Raw genomic sequence first — 24,384 nt, forward strand, 5'->3', positions numbered from 1 at the left:
TCCGCATTACTGAAGACGCCGCACCGATCCGCCTGTCGATCTCACGATCCACTCTTCCCTCACTCGTGAACTAGACTCCTAGGTACTTGAACTCCTCCACTTGGGGCAGGGTCTCCTCCCCAACCCGGAGATGGCACTCCACCCTTTTCCGGGAGAGAACCATGGACTCGGATTTGGAGGTGCTGATTCTCATTCCGGCCGCTTCACACTCGGCTGCGAACCGATCCAGTGAGAGCTGAAGATCCCGGCCAGATGAAGCCAACAGGACCACATCGTCCGCAAAAAGCAGAGACCTAATCCCGCGGCCACCAAACCGGAACCCCTCAATGCCTTGACTGTGCCTAGAAATTCTGTCCATAAAAGTTATGAACATAATCGGTGACAAAGGACAGCCTTGGCGGAGTCCAACCCTCACTGGAAACGTGTCCGACTTACTGCCGGCAATGCGGACCAAGCTCTGACACTGATCATACAGGAAGTGGACTATGTTCTGACACTGATCATACAGGGAGTGGACTATATTCTGACACTGATCATACAGGGAGTGGACTATGTTCTGACACTGATCATACAGGAAGTGGACTATGTTCTGACACTGATCATACAGGGAGTGGACTATATTCTGACACTGATCATACAGGGAGCGGACTGCCACAATAAGACAGTCCGATACCCCATACTCTCTGAGCACTCCCCACAGGACTTCCCGAGGGACACGGTCGAATGCCTTCTCCAAGTCCACAAAGCACATGTAGACTGGTTGGGCAAACTCCCATATTTAAAATTATGAACTAGGGATTAAGGTCCGTATAAAAAGGAACCTGGGCCGTTTTTTCTTTTAATCCCCTGTGTACTGTATGGACAAAAGACTCTTCGCTAAATAATTAACCAATCAGATGTTTCTGGCTCCTGTCTTTGGACAACTGTATGCATGTTCGGACAAGGCCTTTTTCTTCGCACGGCCAGGTCAGTTAAGGCATGCTTGGATGAGTCTGGTGAGAAATATTGAGTCAAAAATATTAAAGCTCGATGACTTGATAAAACTGCAAACAGCTAAATTGATGTACAAAGTCAATTATAACCTGCTACCAAAGAATGTACAACAATTTAAGTCTCACCTTAAAACTCATCTGTATACTCTAGCCTTTAAATAGACCTCCTTTTTAGACCAGTTGATCTGCCGCTTCTTTTCTTTCTCCTATGTCCCCCCCTCCCTTGTGGAGGGGGTCCGGTCCGATGACCATGGAGGAAGTACTGGCTGTCCAGAGTCAAGACCCAGGATGGACCGCTCGTCGAGACCCAGGATGGACCGCTCGTCGGGACCCAGGATGGACCGCTCGCCTGTATCGGTTGGGGACATCTCTACGCTGCTGATCCGCTTGAGATGGTTTCCTGTGGACGGGACTCTCGCTGCTGTCTTGGAGCCACTATGGATTGAACTTTCACAGTATCATGTTAGACCCGCTGGACATCCATTGCTTTCGGTCCCCTAGAGGGGGGGGGTTGCCCACATCTGAGGTCCTCTCCAAGGTTTCTCATAGTCAGCATTGTCACTGGCGTCCCACTGGATGTGAATTCTCCCTGCCCACTGGGTGTGAGTTTTCCTTGCCCTTTTGTGGGTTCTTCCGAGGATGTTGTAGTCGTAATGATTTGTGCAGTCCTTTGAGACATTTGTGATTTGGGGCTATATAAATAAACATTGATTGATTGAATTCTTCTCAACTAAAGAGGGGAAATATAACCTTAGAGGACAATCTAACTTAAAACATTTGTATGCCCGTACAACACTTAAAACTTTTAGCATATCAGTATGTGGAATTAAATTATGGAATGGATTAAGTAAAGAAGTTAAACATTGTACTGATATGACCCAGTTTAAGAGGATGTTTAAATTGATAGTGCTTACAAAGTACAAAGAAGAAGTATTATGAGAAACACTTTCAAACTTATTGAAAATAAGATATTCTTCATCTTAGTATGTTAATAATGACTGAAATAATTAAGTACATGTTAGAAAACTGCTGTGTTACTCACTCATAGATGTCATTTTGCTATTTTGCTGTAAAGAAGGTCAGTGAATGAATGTATAGTGGGCGATCTGAAGTGGAAAAGGGGTAGGATTAAATAAGCTTTGCTTCTTCCTACTCCTTTTCGGACATGATGTATTGCGAAATGATGAAATTAACTGATGTACAATGTTGTATGTATGTCATGTTCGAAATAAACTAAGAAAAGAAAAGAAAGAAAAGAAATAAGGCCATCAATCACTTGTGGGCCATGATTGTGAGGCAACAGTCCATTTCACCACCCTCGTAAACTGACAACAAAAAAGCCCAATGGAATAAAATAAAAAAAGTTTCCCCAGACGAGTGGAAGCTGTTCAAGCTGTAAAGGGTAGATAATATCCATATTTAATGCGGTCTTATAAGTGTAATGGCCAATGACCATTGTTTCCCATACATTTTTTTGCAGTCTTAAAGTGGAACTGCACTTTGTTTGTAATTAAGCCTATTATTCACAATCCCTATGTAAGACAAGAACATTTGTTTAGTTTATGCACTCTAATTTCTATAAGGCAAGTGCAAAGTGGCTAGCAATGCAACTATTAGGAATACTCTCTTGAACTGAAAAACATCCATCCATCCATTTTCTACCGCTTATTCCCTTTCGGGGTCGCGGGGGGCGCTGGCGCCTATCTCAGCTACAATCGGGCGGAAGGCGGGATACACCATGGACAAGTCGCCACCTCATCGCAGGGCCAACACAGATAGACAGACAACATTCACACTCACATTCACACACTAGGGCCAATTTTAGTGTTGCCAATCAACCTATCCCCAGGTGCATGTCTTTGGAGGTGGGAGGAAAACATCCAAAAACCGTCAAAAATACTCCATCTACATCTTGTGACCTGAATATTAACCAAGTATTAGCGATATTGCTATTATAAGCGCTAAGGCAGACAAACTACTTTTAGCGGTGCAGTGATACCAGATAGGTAACTAGCTCATGCTGCTATATTGACATATTGAGCCCGTGAGCTGCTGCATTCATACAAACATGTTTCCATATGAGTTGGGAAATTGTGTTAGATGTAAATATAACCGAATACATTTTCAACCCATATTCAATTGAATGCACTACAAAAACAAAATATTTGATGTTCAAACTCAGAAGCTTTATTTTTTTTTGCAAATAATCATTAACTTTAGAATTTGATGCCAGCAACACGTGACATAGAAGTTGGGAAAGGTGGCAATAAATACTGATAAAGTTGAGGAATGCTCATCAAACACTTATTTGGAACATCCCACAGGTGTGCAGGCTAATTGGGAACAGGTGGGTGCCATGATTGGGTATAAAAAGAGCTTCCCAAAAAATGCTCAGTCTTTCACAAGAAAGGCTGGGGCGAGGTACACCCCTTTGTCCACAACTGTGTGACCAAATAGTCAAACAGTTTAAGAACAACGTTTCTCAAAGTGCAATTGCAAGAAATCTAGGGATTTCAACATCTAAGGTCCATAATATCATCAAAAGCTTCAGGGAATCTGGAGAAATCACTCCATGATTTCCATGTTGGTCATTTGATTTCCATGTTGGTCATTCAACCAACATTGAATGACCGTGACCTTCGATCCCTCAGACGGCACTGCATCAAAAACAGACATCAATCTCTAAAGGATATCACCACATGGGCTTAGGAACACTTTTTGGTGGTTCTCAGTTGACTCTTGATCCATCCATCCATCCATCCATGTTCTACCGAGTGTCCCATTCGGGGTCACTGGAGCCTATCTCAGCTGCCATCCGGACCAACTTTCTCTCAGCAGCAGGTGATAGCTTGCGTTTTCTTCCTGATCGTGGCAGTGACAAAACTGTGCCATGCATTTTATACTACAAACAATTGTCACATTGGCTTTTGGGACCTTAAGCTGCTTTGAAATGGCTCCAAGTGACTTTCCTGACTTGTTCAAATAAATGATAAATGGGTTGTACTTGTATAGCGCTTTTCTACCTTCAAGGTATTCAAAGCGGTTTGACACTACTTCCACATTTACCCATTCACACACACATTCACACACTGATGGAGGGAGCTGCCATGCAAGGCGCCAACCAGCACCCATCAGGAGCAAGGGTGAAGTGTCTTGCTCAGGACACAACGGACGTGAGGAGGTTGGTACTGGGTGGGGATTGAACCAGCGACCCTCGGGTTGCGCACGGCCACTCTCCCGATGCGCCACGCCGTCCCTTTCAAGTGAATGTTTAGTTTTTTCAGATCTGTACCGAGTTCCTTTGACTTTCCCATTGTCCCGTTTGTAACCGAGTCTAATGACTGCATCTCATGAGCCCTATTTAAATGGGCTTAAAGAAGTCAACAGGTTCGTCAATCATAATCACTCACTTGAATATCTCAAGTGACAGGACAAATAAACTAAAAAACTCCTTTGTCCTACACGCCATTAGACGGTACAACTCCTCTCTGGGGGAAAAAGGGGTACTAGGATGACAGGAGATGCAAACAATAAGAGTGCAATACTATTTTTTATAACACGGTCACTACTGCCTAGTTTCTATAGTTATATTCTTATTTTACTGTTATATTTTTCAATCAATCAATCAATCAATGTTTACTTATATAGCCCTAAATCACTAGTGTCTCAAAGGGCTGCACAAACCACCACGACATCCTCGGTAGGCCCACATAAGGGCAAGGAAAACTCACACCCAGTGGGACATCGGTGACAATAATGATCCAGTGGGACGTCTGTGACAATAATGATTATGAAAACCTTAGAGAGGAGGAAAGCAATGGATGTCGAGCGGGTCTAACATGATACTGTGAAAGTTCAATCCACAATGGATCCAACACAGTCGCGAGAGTCCAGTCCAAAGCGGGTCCAACTCAGCAGCGAGAGTCCCGTTCACAGCGGAGCCAGCAGGAAACCATCCCAAGCGGAGGCGGATCAGCAGCGCAGAGATGTCGAGGCGGATCAGCGCAAGCAGTATTTTTTTATTCTCATTGTTGCTTTTGTTTTTCATTCTTATTGTATTATTTTTCTATTTTGTTTCCATTTATACCATTATTTACTCTTCACTTTTTAAATTTGATCGCAATTCTGTACACTGCTGCTGGAATTTTAATTTTCCTGAGGGAACTCTCCTCAATGAATCAATAAAGTACTATATATAAATGGGTTGTACTTGTATAGCGCTTTTCTACCTTCAAGGTACTCAAAGCGCTTTGACACTACTTCCACATTTACCCATTCACACACACATTCACACACTGATGGAGGGAGCTGCCATGCAAGGCGCCAACCAGCACCCATCAGGAGCAAGGGTGAAGTGTCTTGCTCAGGACACAACGGACGTGACGAGGTTGGTACTAGGTGGGATTTGAACCAGGGACCCTCGGGTTGCGCACGGCCACTCTCCCGATGCGCCACGCCGTCCCTTTCAAGTGAATGTTTAGTTTTTTCAGATCTGTACCGAGTTCCTTTGACTTTCCCATTGTCCCGTTTGTAACCGAGTCTAATGACTGCATCTCATTAGCCTTATTTAAATGGCCTAAAAGAAGTCAACAGGTTCGTCAATCATAATCACTCACATGAATATCTCAAGTGCAGGACAAATAGACTAAAAAACTCCTTTGTCCTACACGCCATTAGACGGTACAACTCCTCTCTGGGGGAAAAAGGGGTACTAGGATGACAGGAGATGCAAACAATAAGAGTGCAATACTATTTTTTATAACACGGTCACTACTGCCTAGTTTCTATAGTTATATTCTTATTTTACTGTTATATTTTTCAATCAATCAATCAATCAATGTTTACTTATATAGCCCTAAATCACTAGTGTCTCAAAGGGCTGCACAAACCACCACGACATCCTCGGTAGGCCCACATAAGGGCAAGGAAAACTCACACCCAGTGGGACGTCTGTGACAATAATGACTATGAAAACCTTAGAGAGGAGGAAAGCAATGGATGTCGAGCGGGTCTAACATGATACTGTGAAAGTTCAATCCACAATGGATCCAACACAGTCGCGAGAGTCCAGTCCAAAGCGGGTCCAACTCAGCAGCGAGAGTCCCGTTCACAGCGGAGCCAGCAGGAAACCATCCCAAGCGGAGGCGGATCAGCAGCGCAGAGATGTCGAGGCGGATCAGCGCAAGCAGTATTTTTTTATTCTCATTGTTGCTTTTGTTTTTCATTCTTATTGTATTATTTTTCTATTTTGTTTCCATTTATACCATTATTTACTCTTCACTTTTTAAATTTGATCGCAATTCTGTACACTGCTGCTGGAATTTTAATTTTCCTGAGGAAACTCTCCTCAATGAATCAATAAAGTACTATATATAAATGGGTTGTACTTGTATAGCGCTTTTCTACCTTCAAGGTACTCAAAGCGCTTTGACACTACTTCCACATTTACCCATTCACACACACATTCACACACTGATGGAGGGAGCTGCCATGCAAGGCGCCAACCAGCACCCATCAGGAGCAAGGGTGAAGTGTCTTGCTCAGGACACAACGGACGTGACGAGGTTGGTACTAGGTGGGATTTGAACCAGGGACCCTCGGGTTGCGCACGGCCACCCTACCACTGCGCCACGCCGTGGGAGGCCTATGAAGTTAAGAGGCCATGCCATGAAGCTAATTTGGTTGAATTCTAACTTTTCTACATCACCAAAATTGACAATGTATGTTGCTGTATGCATACTTTTGACCCAGCAGATTTGCTCACATTCTCAGGAGACCCATAATAAATTCATAAAAGAACCAAACCTCATGAATGTTTTTTGTGACCAACAAGTATGTGCTCTAATCACTCTATCACAAAAAGTTGTAGAAATTATTGGAAACTAAAGATAGCCATGACATTATGTTCTTTACAAGTGTATGACATTTTTTTACCACGACTGTATATTAACCATGTACTACTTTGCAATCCAACTAAAGACAGGACAAGGATGACGAGAACCTGCAGCCGCAGCAGAATTCCCTGTTGCGGCTGCCAATAATAAGATGCAGTTTACAACACGCAGGTAATAATGCCATATGCATATATTCACTGTTGACGTACGTACGGGCTTCAACAGTTTCCTTGTTTTGTAGGTTTCTATGTTGTTTCGGATTTATAAAGACCCAACTTTTACATCAACTGCATCATAAATACCAGAGAGATCACTTATTTATCCACAAGGTCTGTGTTCACTTGGATGCTCGTTTTCCAGAGGATGAATTGAAAGAGTGGTCTGCATTTGACATGAAAGCACTGAGCTTAGACATTCATTTTGAGTATGGATCCACATACATACTGGCAAAGAAGTATGAGGCCATACTCCAGCACCCACATACAAAAATTAATGTGCTGAATTCAAGTACATCATGAAACAAAACCTTAACCGAGGATCATTTAGCACATTTGCCATGAATTGATTAACATGGACCACGACTTAAACAAGTTGAAAAACTTATTTGGGTGTTACCATTTAGTGGTCAATTGTACGGAATATGTACTGTACTGTGCAATCTACTAAAAAAAGTTTCAAATTTTCAGATATGGTGGCGCCAATAAACCTTAAAGGCACTGCCTTTGCATGCCGGCCCAATCACATAATATCTACGGCTTTTGACACACACAAGTGAATGCAACGCATACTTGGTCAACAGCCATACAGGTCACACTGAGGGTGGCCGTATAAACAACTTTAACACTGTTACAAATATGCGCCACACTGTGAACCCACACCGAACAATTACAAACACATTTCGGGAGAACATCCGCACCGTAACACAACAGAACAAATACCCAGAACCCCTTGCGGCACTAACTCTTCCGGGACGCTACAATATACCCCGCCTACCTCAACCTTCTCATGCTCACTAAGGGAGAGCATGTCCCAAATTCCAAGCTGCTGTTTTGAGACATGTTAAAAAAAAATAATGCACTTTGTGATTACAATAATAAATATGGCAGTGCCATGTTGGCATTTTTTTCAATAAATTGAGTTGATTTACTTTGGAAAACCTCATTGCACATTTCGGGAGAACATCCGCACCGTAACACAACAGAACAAATACCCAGAATCCCTTGCGGCACTAACTCTTCCGGGACGCTATAATATACCCCGCCTACCTCAACCTTCTCATGCTCACTCAGGGAGAGCATGTCCCAAATTCCAAGCTGCTGTTTTGAGACATGTTAAAAAAAAATAATGCACTTTGTGACTACAATAAAAAATATGGCAGTGCCATGTTGGCTTTTTTTTCAATAAATTGAGTTGATTTACTTTGGAAAACCTCATTACACATTTCGGGAGAACATCCGCACCGTAACACGACAGAACAAATACCCAGAACTCCTTGCGGCACTAACTCTTCCCGGGACGCTACAATATACAGCGCACCCCCCCAACCCCGCCTACCTCAACCTTCTCATGCTCACTAAGGGAGAGCATGTCCCAAATTCCAAGCTGCTGTTTTGAGACATGTTAAAAAAAATACTACACTTTGTGACTACAATAAAAAAATATGGCAGTGCCATGTTGGCATTTTTTTCAATAAATTGAGTTGATTTAATTTGGAAAACCTCATTACACATTTTGGGAGAACATCCGCACCGTAACACGACAGAACAAATACCCAGAATCCCTTGCGGCACTAACTCTTCCGGGACGCTACAATATACAGCGCACCCCCCCAACCCCGCCTACCTCAACCTTCTCATGCTCACTAAGGGAGAGCCTGTCCCAAATTCCAGGCTGCTGTTTTGAGACATGTTAAAAAAAATAATGCACTTTGTGACTACAATAAAAAATATGGCAGTGCCATGTTGGCATTTTTTTCAATAAATTGAGTTGATTTACTTTGGAAAACCTCATTACACATTTCGGGAGAACATCCGCACCGTAACACAACAGAACAAATACCCAGAATCCTTTACGGCACTAACTCTTCCCGGAACGCTACAATACACAGCGCCCCCCCAACCCCGCCTACCTCAACCTTCTCATGCTCACTAAGGGAGAGCATGTCCCAAATTCCAGGCTGCTGTTTTGAGACATGTTAAAAAAATAATGCACTTTGTGACTACAATAATAAATATGGCAGTGCCATGTTGGCATTTTTTTCAATAAATTGAGTTGATTTACTTTGGAAAACCTCATTGCACATTTCGGGAGAACATCCGCACCGTAACACGACAGAACAAATACCCAGAAACCCTTGCGGCACTAACTCTTCCCGGGACGCTACAATATACAGCGCCTCCCCAACCCCGCCTACCTCAACCTTCTCATGCTCACTCAGGGAGAGCATGTCCCAAATTCCAGGCTGCTGTTTTGAGACATGTTAAAAAAAAATAATGCACTTTGTGACTAAAATAATAAATATGGCAGTGCCATGTTGGCATTTTTTTCAATAAATTGAGTTGATTTACTTTGGAAAACCTCATTGCACATTTCGGGAGAACATCCGCACCGTAACACGACAGAACAAATACCCAGAAGCCCTTGCGGCACTAACTCTTCCCGGGACGCTACAATATACAGCGCCTCCCCAACCCCGCCTACCTCAACCTTCTCATGCTCACTAAGGGAGAGCATGTCCCAAATTCCAAGCTGCTGTTTTGAGACATGTTAAAAAAAATACTACACTTTGTGACTACAATAAAAAATATGGCAGTGCCATGTTGGCATTTTTTTCAATAAATTGAGTTGATTTACTTTGGAAAACCTCATTACACATTTCGGGAGAACATCCGCACAGTAACACGACAGAACAAATACCCAGAAACCCTTGCGGCACTAACTCTTCCCGGGACGCTACAATATACAGCGCACCCCCCCAACCTCAACCTTCTCATGCTCACTAAGGGAGAGCATGTCCCAAATTCCAGGCTGCTGTTTTGAGACATGTTAAAAAAAATAATGCACTTTGTGACTACAATAAAAAATATGGCAGTGCCATGTTGGCATTTTTTTCAATAAATTGAGTTGATTTACTTTGGAAAACCTCATTACACATTTCGGGAGAACATCCGCACCGTAACACGACAGAACAAATACCCAGAATCCCTTGCGGCACTAACTCTTCCGGGACGCTACAATATACAGCGCCCCCCCAACCCCGCCTACCTCAACCTTCTCATGCTCACTAAGGGAGAGCATGTCCCAAATTCCAGGCTGCTGTTTTGAGACATGTTAAAAAAATAATGCACTTTGTGACTACAATAAAAAATATGGCAGTGCCATGTTGGCATTTTTTTCAATAAATTGAGTTGATTTACTTTGGAAAACCTCATTACACATTTCGGGAGAACATCCGCACCGTTACACGACAGAACAAATACCCAGTATCCCTTGCGGCACTAACTCTTCCCGGGACGCTACAATATACAGCGCACCCCCCCAACCCCGCCTACCTCAACCTTCTCATGCTCACTAAGGGAGAGCATGTCCCAAATTCCAAGCTGCTGTTTTGAGACATGTTAAAAAAAATACTACACTTTGTGACTACAATAAAAAATATGGCAGTGCCATGTTGGCATTTTTTTCAATAAATTGAGTTGATTTACTTTGGAAAACCTCATTGCACATTTCGGGAGAACATCCGCACCGTAACACGACAGAACAAATACCCAGAAGCCCTTGCGGCACTAACTCTTCCCGGGACGCTACAATATACAGCGCCTCCCCAACCCCGCCTACCTCAACCTTCTCATGCTCACTAAGGGAGAGCATGTCCCAAATTCCAAGCTGCTGTTTTGAGACATGTTAAAAAAAAATAATGCACTTTGTGACTACAATAAAAAATATGGCAGTGCCATGTTGGCATTTTTTTCAATAAATTGAGTTGATTTACTTTGGAAAACCTCGTTACATTGTGTAATGCATACAGCAGGGCATCACAACAAAATTATGCTTAATAACTTGTTAATTCCACGACTCTATATATCGGAATCGGTAGTTAAGAAAAAAAAACATTATCGGACATCTCTAATCTTTATGAATAAAGGAATTATCTGTTGAGCACATGCAAAAAATATCCCAGTCGATGGCTAAATTAAAGCCACTGAAGATGTGTACGCTTTATGATCCGATTAGTCGACTAGTCATTAAGCGAGTCGGTGACAAATCGACTAACAAAATAGTCGTTAGTTGCAGCCTTCATTTGCAAGGACTATATTCGCCAAATAAAAAAAAAGTCACTCCTCACCTTCTCTGGCAGCTGAGACTCCACCTCTTTCTTTAGGCGGCGAAGCAGGAAGGGACGCAGCACTTTGTGCAGGCGGCGAATAATCAGGATGGTCTCCTCCTCATTCAGGTCAACCTGAACAAAGTGACGAGTTTGTTTTTAGAGGGGGAAACTTCTGGATGTATTTTACATGAGAGCTGTGAAAGGATCCTGCTTTTTGCCTGAGGGGGAAGTTTTAAGGCAAGGTCCTCTCCTTGCCAAGGGCTAAAGCAGTTAGATTGATGCTCTTTTGATTCATTTATTTGTTAATACACATCCGCCACGAAGGCCTTGAGCATCAGCTCCGTTTGAGTTTGTCCAATTTGCTTGAATGCAACACTTTTGAGACTGTGTAGGAACTTCCAAACACGTACCCTCTCCCCCGTCATGGCGAAGGGGGCGTTGAACCACTGCTCGAAGGTAGTGCAGCTTTTAAAGATGGTGGGCAGCAGAAAGTTGAGCAGCGCCCACAGCTCGGGCAGTTTGTTCTGCAGCGGCGTGCCGGTGAGGAGGAGGCGGCGGGGGGCCACGTAGTGAGTATTCAGCACCTGGGTCAGCTTGCAGTGGTGATTCTTCATGCGGTGACCCTCGTCCACAATCATGTACTTCCAGCGGATCTGCGACATGGGGAGTGAAGTGAAGTGAATTATATTTAACCCCTTCTTAACTGTCTATGCGTCGTCAAGGCTTGGTTAGCCCAGAATTTTTTAATAATGAATGAGGGAAAAACGGTCCGGCCCTCACTGACTTGAGACCATTGCAAAATGATGTGCGTCCCAAAGTCACCAGCCTTGGCGTCACTATAGACAGCCATTTTAAACTAGACAAACAAGTCAATGGCGTTTTAAAATCGTGTTTTTATCACCTTCGTCTTTTAGTAAAGGTTAAACCGTTTTTATATTTTAACCTTTTTGAACAAGTCGTGCATGCTTTTATTTCAAGTGGCCTGGACTACTGCAATGCACTTTATGCTGGCATTAGCCAAAAAGCTCTCTCCCGGTTGCGGTTAGTCCAGAACGCGGCAGCAGGACTTTTAACAGGGGCCAGGAAACGCCAGCATAAAACCCCGATTCTTCAGAGTTTGCACTGGCTCTGTTCATTTTAGAATTGATTTTAAAACATTGCTGTTTGTTTTTAAATCTTTACATGGACTGGCACCTCAATATATCTCAGACCTCATCCAAATTTACACTCCTCCGCGCGCTCTGAGGTCCGAGAGCCAGTTCCAGCTCGTGGTCCCCAAGACCAGACTTAAGACCAGGGGAGACAGGGCCTTCTCTGGAACACTCTGCCGCTCCATGTTCAAACTGCTTCCACAGTGGAGTGTTTTAAGTCTCGTCTTAAGACCCACTTTTATTCTTTGGCTTTTAACACTACGTGAGTTGTGTGGTCCTCAGTCCTCTGTTGTCCTCTGTGTTTTTTATACACTTTGATTTCTATTTTACTGTTTTAATTGATTTTACCCTTTAAAATAGCTTTTAATCATATTTGTTTTTATATTGTTTTTATTGGTTTTATATTTATTTATTTTTTGTTTTTATTGAGTCATTGGTGGAGCATAATATATATATATATATACTTTTTTTAATTTTATTTTATTTTTTTTATTTTTATTTTATTATTTTTTTTTTACAATTGTTTTTAACATGGCTGTGCAGCACTTTGGAAATGTTATTGTTGTTTTAAATGTGCTATATAAATAAAGTGGATTGGAAAGTGGATTGGATTTATATAGCGCTTTTCTCAAGTGACTCAAAGCGCTTTACATAGTGACACCCGATATCTAAGTTCCATTTAAACCAGTGTGGGTGGCACTGGGAGCAGGTGGGTAGAGTGTCTTGCCCAAGGACACAACGGCAGTGACTAGGATGGCAGAAGCGGGAATCGAACCTGCAACCCTCAAGTTGCTGGCACGGCCACTCTACCAACCGAGCTATACCGTGTGGCTCACTACAATAGGGCCCCACAGCACACTGGATTACAGTTAATTGAAATATCACAACACTGGATATTTTTCCAGATAAGTTAAATATGAGAACTTGCATACAGAGCAAAACTGGAGGTGACTATGACGTACGCATTTTCCGCGCGGAGGGGGCGAGGAGGTCTTAAACGACCATTGTGTGTGTGTGGACAAGGATACGGTTAGGTGGGATTTACCCTGGATAACCTTAGTGTAGAAGGGGCCTAAGATGGACTGATTCAAAGTAGAAAATTGTTCTGTGGTCTGACGAGTACACACTTCAAATTGTTTTTGGAAACTGTGGACGTTGTGTCTTCCGGACCAAAGACACAAAGTTGGCACAAAGTTCAAAAGCCAGCACATGTGATGGTCTGGGGGTGGATTAGTGCCCAAGGCATGGGTAACTTACACATCTGTGAATGCACCATTGTTGCTAATAAGGTACATACAGGTTTTGGAGCAACATATGTTGCCATCCAAGCAACTTTACCATGGACGCCCCTGCTTATTTCAGCAAGCCACGTGTTAAAACAGTGTGGCTTCATGGTAAAAAAAGTGCGTGACAGACAGAAATACCCATATAATGTTTTTAACACCGAATGCAATTAAATGCGTGCATTTTTAAGTAAGACCAACATTTTTAGAGTATAATAGGTGTCTTATTCTTTCTAATAACATTGTTCTTCTAAAGTTAACCAATAGTAAATATAATACTTCCTACCATTAATGCGAGATCTTGAATTGGTGCGATATGAAAACGGATGGTTGGATTAAAATGCATAAGAATGCTTTATAATTTGAACGTTAATTTTAACACTGTGATTACCAGTCCTCATATGCAAGGACTTTTGCATTTAATTAACATACAATTTATCAAATGTTAAATATGACACACAAAGCACACACACTATGGTATTAAAATAAATGTAAAAGTTTAAAAACGGAATATAATTTTTTTCTGGAGAACCTGAATTTTTTATATTGATATTTACATGTTTTGTTGTAGCGGGTGGTGTGTAACATCCCGGAAGAGTTAGTGCTGCAACGGCTTCTGGGTATTTGTTCTGTTGTGTTTATGTTGTGTTACGGTGCGGATGTTCTCCCAAAATGTGCTTGTCATTCTTGTTTGGTGTGGGTTCACAGAGTAGCGCATATTTACTACATCCCAAAAACATGCATGCTTGGCTAACTGGACACTAAATGCTGCATAAGTGTGAACGTGAGCTTGAATGACTGGTTGTCTATATGTGCCCCAGGGCCTACCACGCCGCTCACCCCAAGACAGCTGGGGATAGGCTCCAGCCAACCCGAGGCAAGCCCTCTAGAAAATGATGGACTGATAAATTACAAAAAAAAGTCTATAAAGTTGGCTCCAAGAAGGACCATGCGCCAACAGACCTCCCAACAAAACTTTTTAAATGGAAGATAAAAGTTTCAAGGAGCAAGGACAGCCATAGAGTCTATTACCTCTTTAGAAGTACATTAACAAAAGAGAAATTGCTATCATGTGAAATGTTTGCAGGATAAAACCGGACCCAATAAAAGTACTGCATCATTTCTAGGACCTCAACCAGCTGTGGTCAATACCCAAAGACTTTAGCACACGTCAACTCTTTAACCTCTGCTGCTGATATCAACATGTTGCTTTAGCTATAAAACGAAGAGGCCGTTATCGACAAGACTGTCTTGAAAGAGCACCGGCAACATCAGGTCGTCTCTCTTCTAACCTCCGGATGAGTCTTGTATTCATCTCAAAGCAAGTAGGACCGACTACTGCGATGCACTCGTCTCGCCCCTGCTTGAGTCGATAAATCAATGGCGGCCTTTTTATAGCCCTGCTGGATTCGAGGTTACAACACACCGGCTTTCAAGATGGGTGCAAATAAACAAAAGTTACAGCAGTCAGGTGTACTGTCAGAAACCGAAACTAATAATCTCCCTCTTGCCCAGAGGTCCTATTTGTCTGGTGCAGGTGACCTTCCTCGACTCTCAAAGAGAAACACACATTTTTTAATTTCGACACTGGACGGACTTCAGTTCACAGGGTTACGTCGGTGCACGTTTTGCTTTGTCTTTTTGTGACTACCGTATTTTTGGGATTATAAATCGCACCGGCCGAAAATGCATAGCATATTTTTCGAACTATAGGTCCCAGTTTTTTTCATAGTTTGGCCGGGGGTGCGACTTATACTCAAGAGCGACTTATGTGTGAAATTATTAACACATTACCGTAAAATATCAAATAACATTATTTAGCTCATTCGTGTAAGAGACTAGATGTATAAGATTTCATCGGATTTAGCGATTAGAAGTGACAGATTGTTTGGTAAACGTATAGCATGTTCTATATGTTATAGTTATTTGAATGACTCTTACGTTAAAGGGGAACATTATCACCAGACCTATGTAAGCGTCAATATATACCTTGATGGTGCAGAAAAAAGACCATTTATTTTTTTTAACCGATTTCCGAACTCTAAATGGGTGAATTTTGGTGAATTAAACGCCTTTCTGTTTATCGCGCTGGAGGCGATGACGTCAGAATGTGACGTCGCCGAGGTAACACACCCACCATTTTCATTTTCAACACATTACAAACACCGGGTCTCAGCTCTGTTATTTTCCGTTTTTTTTTACTATTTTTTGGAACCTTGGAGACATCATGCCTCGACGGTGTGTTGTCGGAGGGTGTAACAACACTAACAGGGAGGGATTCAAGTTGCACCACTGGCCCGAAGATGCCAAAGTGTCTGCCGCCAGACCCCCATTGAATGTGCCGGAGTGTCTCCACATTTGTCCGGCGATGCTAAGACAGACATGGCACAGAGATGTATGGATAACCTGCAGATGCATTTGCAACGATAGTCAACGAAATCACAAAGGTGAGTTTTGTTGATGTTGACTGCCAGCTAATCGATGCTAACATGCTACGCTAATCGATGCTAACATGCTATTTACTAGCGGTGCTAAAGCAGACATTGTACAGAGATGTATGGATAACCTGTAGATGCATTTGCAACTATATTACGTTTCCTTCCACCCACATTTAATGCGAAAAAAAAACACTTACCAATCGACGGATTTAAATTGCTCCAGTGTCAAAAGATGCGAAAGTCCTGATCGTTTGGTCCGCACATTTTACCGGCGATGCTAACGCAGCTATTCGGCCATGCTATGGCTATGAATAGCGTCAATAGCTATTCGCTCAATAGCTTCAGTTTCTTCTTCAATACTTTCATACTCCAACCATCTGTTTCAATACATGCGTAATCTGTTGAATCGCTTAAGTCGCTGAAATCCGAGTTTGAATCCGAGCTAATGTCGCTATATCTTGCTGTGGTATTCCCATTGTTTGTTTACATTGGCAGCACTGTATGACGTCACAGGGAAATTGATAGTGGTTTCGAAGATAGCGAAAATAAGGCACTTTAAAGCTTTATTTAGGGATATTCCGAGACCGGTAAAATTTTGAAAAAAACTTCAAAAAATACAACAAGCCACTGGGAACTGATTTTTATTGTTTTTAACCCTTTTGAAATTGTGATAATGTTCCCCTTTAACATACCAGGCACCTTCTCAGTTGGTTATTTATGCATCATATAACGTAAACTCTTTCAGCCTGTTGTTCACTATTCTTTTTTTATTTCAAATTGCCTTTCAAATGTCTATTCTTGGTGTTGGGTTTTATCTAATACATTTCCCCCAAAAATGCGACATATATAAGTTTTTTTCTTTCCTTATTGTGCATTTTCGGCAGGTGCGACTTATACTCTCCGGAGTGTAAGTCGCACCTGCCGAAAATGCACAAATGCGACTTATACTCCGAAAAATACGGTAATAAAAAAGGAAAAAAAAACATATAAGTCATAGCATTTTTGAGGGAAATTTATTTGATAAAACCCAACACCAAGAATAGACATTTAAAAGGCAATTTAAAATAAATAAATAGTGAACAACAGGCTGAATAAGTGTACGTTATATGACGCATAAATAACCAACTGAGAAGGTGCCTGGTATGTTAACGTAACATATTATGGTAAGAGTCATTCAAATAACTATAACATATAGAACATGCTATACCTTTACCAAACAATTTGTCACTCCTAATTGCTGAATCGGATGAAATCTTAGATGACTAGTCTCTTAAGTGAATGAGCTAAATCATATTATTAGATATTTTCTGGTAATGTGTTAATAATTTCACACATAAGTCGCTCCTGAGTATAAGTCGCACTCCCGACCAAACTATGAAACAAACTGAGACTTCTAATCAGAGAAATATGGTACTCAAATACCACTGGTACTCAATGGTACTTTAAAACCAGCAATGCACTGAGACTTGAGAACCGTTGCCTCCTTTTGGAAAACCTGCTTAGAAATTCTAACAAATCTGAGGTTGATCAGTATTAGTTTTAATTTTCCTGAAGGAACTCACCTGAAGGAATCAATAAAGTACTACCTATCTATCTAGTCCAGGGGTAGGGAGCCTATGACTCTAGAGCCAGATGTGGCTCTTTTGATGACTGCATCTGGCTCTCAGATAAATCTTAGCTGACATTGCTTAATGCGATAATTATGAATAATTTTGCTAGTAATCACAGTGCTAAAAAATTACGTGCAAAATATAAAACATTCTCATGCATTTAAATCCATCCATCCGTTTTCTACCGCACCTGTTCAAGAAGTCGCACTAATGTTAAGAAGTATTTTATGTCACGATGGGGGGGTCGTTCCCCCAGGAAGGCAGACGGACTACTCGGGACATGGCATTTAGGTAAAAACATGATTTAATGTTCACTAAAAAAATATACAAACAAAAATCGCTCACAGTGGAGGCACAACTTGGGCTAAGGAACAAAGCTAAAGCATAAACAGACTAAGAACAGAAAAAAAAAAAAACTTACTTGGCATGGCATGAAGCACGAAACTATTGCAAGGCATGAAACAAGTCATTACAGGGTGACTGACTGGCAAAGACGAGCTTAAATACTGCCTCCGATTAGCGCTCGGGAAGCAGGTGAGATGGCATTTTGTCCACCAGAGACAGCTGGACAAAATGAGTAACCAAGGAAACCAGACAAGGGAGTGGAAAAAAACAGGAACTTAAAGAGTCCAAAGGACAAACAGCACATGGCCAAACAAAAACATGATCAACAGACATGACATTTTATTTATTATTGGTTAGCTTTAGGATAACAATGTTATTAAAAAAGAATAAGGGACTTATTATACTCTAAAAATGTTGGTCTTACTTAAAAATGCACGCATTAATTGTATTCAGTGTTAAAAAATATGATATGGCTCTCACGGAAATACATTTTGAAATATTTGGCTTTCAGGGTTCTCTCAGTCCAAAAGGTTCCCGACCCCTGATCTAGTCCATGTTTCACTGTTGACGTCAAATGTATGAGATGGAGGAAGACGAGGATTAAATGTGTCGGGAAGCTTTTCTTACCTTGGCCAGTATTTGCTTGTCCTTGATGATGTATTCGTAGGTCGTCAGCAAAACGTTAAATTTTCCGCTTCGGAGCTGCGGCACGAATCCACGTCGCAAACCGGGGGTGCCCTTTTGAAGGAGGAAAGAAGCAGAGATGTCTTTATAGGAGGTAGGGAACTGTGCAAACTGACAATCTTGGACTTTATATATTTTACCTTGTAAGATATTTTCACCACAGACGGGGCCCACTTGTCAAGTTCGTAAACCCAGTTGGACAAAGTCCTAGAAGCCCCCCAAAAAAAAAAAATCAATGAGAATCACATCCAGAGGCAATTTGATCTTGGAGACAGCATGAACCACTAGACAGTAAAAGACTCGTTGAGAGAGCTAACGCCGTGTATTGACTACCAACAACAGGCTTGAAAAGAGTGGAATTGTATCTCACTATCAGAGACTTTAAAATGCGGTTCAGAGTGAAGGTCTCCTATTATGTATAAGGGATTTTTTGAATGACACTCTATAAAGGTAATTTGTGCCTCTAGAGTGGTTCTTTCGCAATATTGAAGTGGGTCTCTCGGCCATTAGAGGCAGAGTGACTTCCTCTATTGGAGTATGCATGCTTGATTGACACACATTCATTTAATAGAGGCGAGATGAATGGCTCTTTTAAAGCTCGTAAGGAGACACTGGCTTGTTGTTTTATTTACCTTTTTGATTAGAAGTCAATTGGTGGAAGTCAACTAATTGGTAACGCTAATATAAGATTTGCATCGTAAAGAGTCCTGTTATGGACGGAGTGAAGTGGAGGTCTGGTGTTGCTGGCCAATGGTCCGCAAGGTACTGGAGGAGCTAAGTCTCAAGACAAGAAAAAAGCCACCCGCATCCGCTACAAGCTGAGTCATCACCAGAGCAAGTCAATCCCAAATGCCCGGAGGTCTACGTACAACTGGATCAAGGAAATTGGTATCAAGTAGAAACATTTAAGTCCCATCTTAAAACTCATTTGTATACTCTAGCCTTTAAATAGACACCCTTTTTAGACCAGCTGATCTGCCCCCCTCTCCCTTGTGGACTGGGGGGCACAGGTTTGGTGGCCATGGATGAAGTGCTGGCTGTCCAGAGTCGGGACCCGGGGTGGACCGCTCGCCTGTGCATCGGTTGGGGACATCTCTGCGCTGCGGACCTGTCTTCGGTCGGGATGGTCTTCTGCTGGACCCACTATTGACTGGACTGTCACTATTATGTTAGATCCACTATGGACTGGACTCTCACTATATGTTAGATCTACTATGGACTGAACTCTCACTATTATGTTAGATACAGTATGGACTGGACTCTCACTATTATGTTAGATACAGTATGGACTGGACTCTCACTATTATGTTAGATCCACTATGGACTGGACTCTCACTATTATGTTAGATACAGTATGGACTGGACTCTCACGATTATGTTAGATACAGTATGGACTGGACTCTCACTATTATGTTAGATCCACTATGGACTGGACTCTCACTATTATGTTAGATACAGTATGGACTGGACTCTCACTGTATGTTAGATCCACTATGGACTGGACTCCCACTATTATGTTAGATCCACTATGGACTGGACTCTCACTATATGTTAGATCCACTATGGACTGGATTCTCACTATTATGTTAGATACAGTATGGATTGGACTCTCACTATTATGTTAGATCCACTATGGACTGGACTCTTACGATATGTTAAATCCACTATGGACTGGACTCTCACTATCATGTTAGATCCACTATGGACTGGACTCTCACTATATGTTAGATCCACTATGGACTGGACTCTCACTATTATGTTAGATCCACTATGGACTGGACTCTCACTATATGTTAGATGCACTATGGACTGGACTCCCACTATTATGTTGGATCCACTATGGACTGGACTCTCACTATATGTTAGATGCACTATGGACTGGACTCCCACTATTATGTTAGATCTACTATTGACTGGACTCTCACTATATGTTAGACCCAATATGGACTGGACTCTCACTATTATGTTAGATCCACTATAGACTGGACTCTCACTATTATGTTGGATACAGTATGGACTGGACTCTCACTATTAATTTAGATCCACTATGGACTGGACTCCCACTATTATGTTAGATCTACTATGGACTGGACTCCCACTATTATGTTAGATCTACTATTGACTGGACTCTCACTATATGTTAGACCCAATATGGACTGGACTCTCACTATTATGTTAGATACAGTATGGATTGGACTCTCACTATTAATTTAGATCCGCTATGGACTGGACTACCACTATTATGTTAGATCCACTATGGACTGGACTGTCACTATTATGTTAGATCCACTATGGACTGGACTCTCACAAAATTATGCTAGATCCACTATGGACTGGACTCTCACAAAATTATGCTAGATCCACTAGGGACTGGACTCTCACAAAATTATGCTAGATCCACTATGGACTGGACTCTCACAAAATAATGCTAGAGCCACTAGGGACTGGACTCTCACAACATTATGTTAGATCCACTATGGACAGAACTCTCCCACTATTATGTTAGATCAGGGGGGTCAAATTCATTTTAGATGGGGGGGCCACATAGAGAAAAATCTACTCCCAAGTGTTAAAATCACAGCACGATAACTTAAAAATAAAGACAACTTCAGATTGTTTTCTTTGTTTGAAAATAGGACAAGCACATTCTGAAAATGTACAAATCATAATTTTGTCGGGGTTATTTACACTTACATGATGCGGTTAATTCTACGCTATCTTTTTTTTGTCGTTATTTATATTTTCTGAGTAATTTATATGATAATATTGTATTTATGTTGCAATTGCAGTTTTGGCGTCATATGTTATGTTATCTGTATGGATCACGGGTGTCAAACTCATTTTAGAATGGGGGCCACATGGAGAAAAATCTACTCTCAAGTGGACAAGACTGGTAAAATTACGGCACGATAACTTAAAAATAAAGACAACTTCAGATTGTTTTCTTTGTTTGAAAATAAAATAAGCACATTCTGAAAATGTACAAATCATATATATATATTTTTTTTACACTCACATGTTTGTGTTATATTTTTATTTGTTGTTATTTATACTTTCTGAATAAATTATGTGATAATGTTCATCAGTCAACTCATCGGTGTTATTTTTCAATTCATCATAATAAATAAAAAAACAATATCAAAATCTAATTATAGCAGGCCCTGCGATGAGTTGGCGACTTGTCCAGAGTGTACACCGTCTTCCGCCCGATTGTAGCTGAGATAGGCACCAGCGCCCCCCGCGACTCCAAAGGGAATAAGCGGTAGAAAATGGATGGATGGATAATTACAGCAAGTTATTTATGTACTCTGCTCATTTTCCACAACTAGTGCACTAACATAATGTGGTTTATTTTTTTTACATATGTAGCATCATCTACACAGATACAAATAAATTGCTATAGCGACATCCAGTGGACAAATTTAGAACAGCAGTTTCTTTCATTAAAAAATGTCGACCAATTGTTATACTCATCCCGCGGGTCGGTTAAAACGGGGTATACATACGTATACGCCCTCGCGAAACAGAGAGGTAGCAGCAAGGGTAACGTTAGCTGTGATGCTAGTGGTAATACGAGATAAAGAAGGTGCCAATCTGGTAACAAATGAAAGAAAAATTAATTTGAAAGAAAAAGAGTAAAGGGTCCATCGTCTGGCAGTGGTTTGGCTTCAAGTGGGAATATGTCGAACAGACAACCGTAATTTGTCAAGTGTGGGGCAAAAGCGTTGCTACAAAAAGTAGCATTACTGCTAACATGTAGCATCATTTGAAAAGTCACCTGAAGAGGGCTTAGTCCGAATGTCAACATCTCCGTTCGGTGTCACACCAACAAAATGCCGAGGCAACTATTTCCACATTAATCAATCAATCAATGTTTACTTATATAGCCCTAAATCACTAGTGTCTCAAAGGGCTGCACAAACCACAACACAAACCACTACGACATCCTCGGTAGGCCCACATAAGGGCAAGGAAAACTCACACCCAGTGGGACGTCGGTGACAATGATGACTATGAGAACCTTGGAGAGGAGGAAAGCAATGGATGTCGAGCGGGTCTAACATGGTACTGTGAAAGTTCAATCCATAAAGGATCCAATACAGCAGCGAGAGTCCAGTCCACAGCGGAGCCAGCAGGAAACCACCCCAAGCGGAGGCGGATCAGCAGCGGAGGGATGTCCCCAGCCGATATACAGGCAAGCGGTCCATCCTGGGTCCCGACTCTGGGCAGCCAGTACGTCTTCCATTGCCATCGGATCGGACCGGACCCCCTCCACAAGGGAGATTGGGACATGGGAGAAAAATAAAAGAAACGGCAGATCAACTTGTCTAAAAAGGGAGTCTATTTAAAGGCTAGAGTATACAAATGAGTTTTAAAGTGAGACTTAAATGCTTCTACTGAGGTAGCATCTCGAACTGTTACCGGGAGGGCATTCCAGAGTACTGGAGCCCGAAATGAAAACGCTCTATAGCCCGCAGACTTTTTTTGGGCTTTGGGAATCACTAATAAGCCGGAGTCCTTTGAACGCAGATTTCTTGCCGGGACATATGGTACAATACAATCGGCAAGATAGGATGGAGCTAGACCGTGTAGTATTTTATACGTAAGTAGTAAAACCTTAAAGTCACATCTTAAGTGCACAGGAAGCCAGTGCAGGTGAGCCAGTACAAGCGTAATGTGATCAAACTTTCTTGTTCTTGTCAAAAGTCTAGCAGCCGCATTTTGTACCAACTGTAATCTTTTAATGCTAGACATGGGGAGACCCGAAAATAATACGTTACAGTAGTCGAGGCGAGACGTAACAAACGCATGGATAATGATCTCAGCGTCTTTAGTGGACAGAATGGAGCGAATTTTAGCGATATTACGGAGATGAAAGAAGGCCGTTTTAGTAACGCTTTTAATGTGTGGCTCAAAGGAGAGAGTTGGGTCGAAGATAATACCCAGCTTCTTTACCGAGTCACCTTGTTTAATTGTTTGGTTGTCAAATGTTAAAGTTGTATTATTAAATAAGAGTTCGGTGTCTAGCAGGACCGATAATCAGCATTTCCGTTTTTTTGGAAAAAGTTAACACCGCATTAAAAAAATGGTGAGCAACATAAGGAAATAACGTCCGCAGCAACCCACCAAAATGTCCTATTATGCAGCTCATTTTTATTTGACAGTTATTGAACTATCTTGTGTGACATCATGCACAAAAGTGCACTTTATTTGTTTTAAACTATTGTAGTGGCATTCTGTACCAAAAGTGCACTTCAATTTAGTGTTGTTTTGATATGTCATCTTAGTGACATCATGCACAAAAGTGCACTAATAGCTTGTCTTAAAATGTCTCTGACAATCTTGCACTTTCTGTTTTGGAAATGACGTGAATGTTTGTGCCACTGCTTAATAACTGTTTCATAAATACACTTTTGGTCAATTGACTTAGTTGTGATTTCCCTCTCTGCAAGAAAGTTTAAAATGAGCATATATTAACGCAGTATGAAGAAGGTTTTAATACAGACACATATAATCATCATACTGCTGTGATTATATGTATCAAGTGTTCATTCAAGGCTAAGGCAAAATATTGAGATATATATCGATATGGCCTAAAAATATCGAGATATTAAAAAGAGGCCATATAGCCCAGCCCTATACTCAAGGAACTCTGAAGA

General features: G+C 41.6%; 1 protein-coding gene across 2 annotated transcripts in view; it reads right to left on the reverse strand.

Moving 5' to 3' along the window:
- smarca2 (SWI/SNF related, matrix associated, actin dependent regulator of chromatin, subfamily a, member 2) overlaps positions 1 to 24,384 on the reverse strand; it is a 186,556-nt gene that overhangs the window by 78,168 nt on the left and 84,004 nt on the right. For both annotated transcript variants that reach the window (XM_061895971.1, XM_061895980.1), the window contains exons 17-20: positions 18,865 to 18,931; positions 18,668 to 18,778; positions 11,624 to 11,866; positions 11,232 to 11,345 (exon numbers count right to left, since the gene is read on the reverse strand). In XM_061895971.1, coding sequence (XP_061751955.1) covers positions 11,232 to 11,345; positions 11,624 to 11,866; positions 18,668 to 18,778; positions 18,865 to 18,931 — 535 coding nt within the window. The remainder of the gene's footprint in view (positions 1 to 11,231; positions 11,346 to 11,623; positions 11,867 to 18,667; positions 18,779 to 18,864; positions 18,932 to 24,384) is intronic.

Source organism: Nerophis ophidion, linkage group LG01 (assembly GCF_033978795.1).
Source record: "Nerophis ophidion isolate RoL-2023_Sa linkage group LG01, RoL_Noph_v1.0, whole genome shotgun sequence".
NCBI lineage: Eukaryota > Metazoa > Chordata > Actinopteri > Syngnathiformes > Syngnathidae > Nerophis > Nerophis ophidion.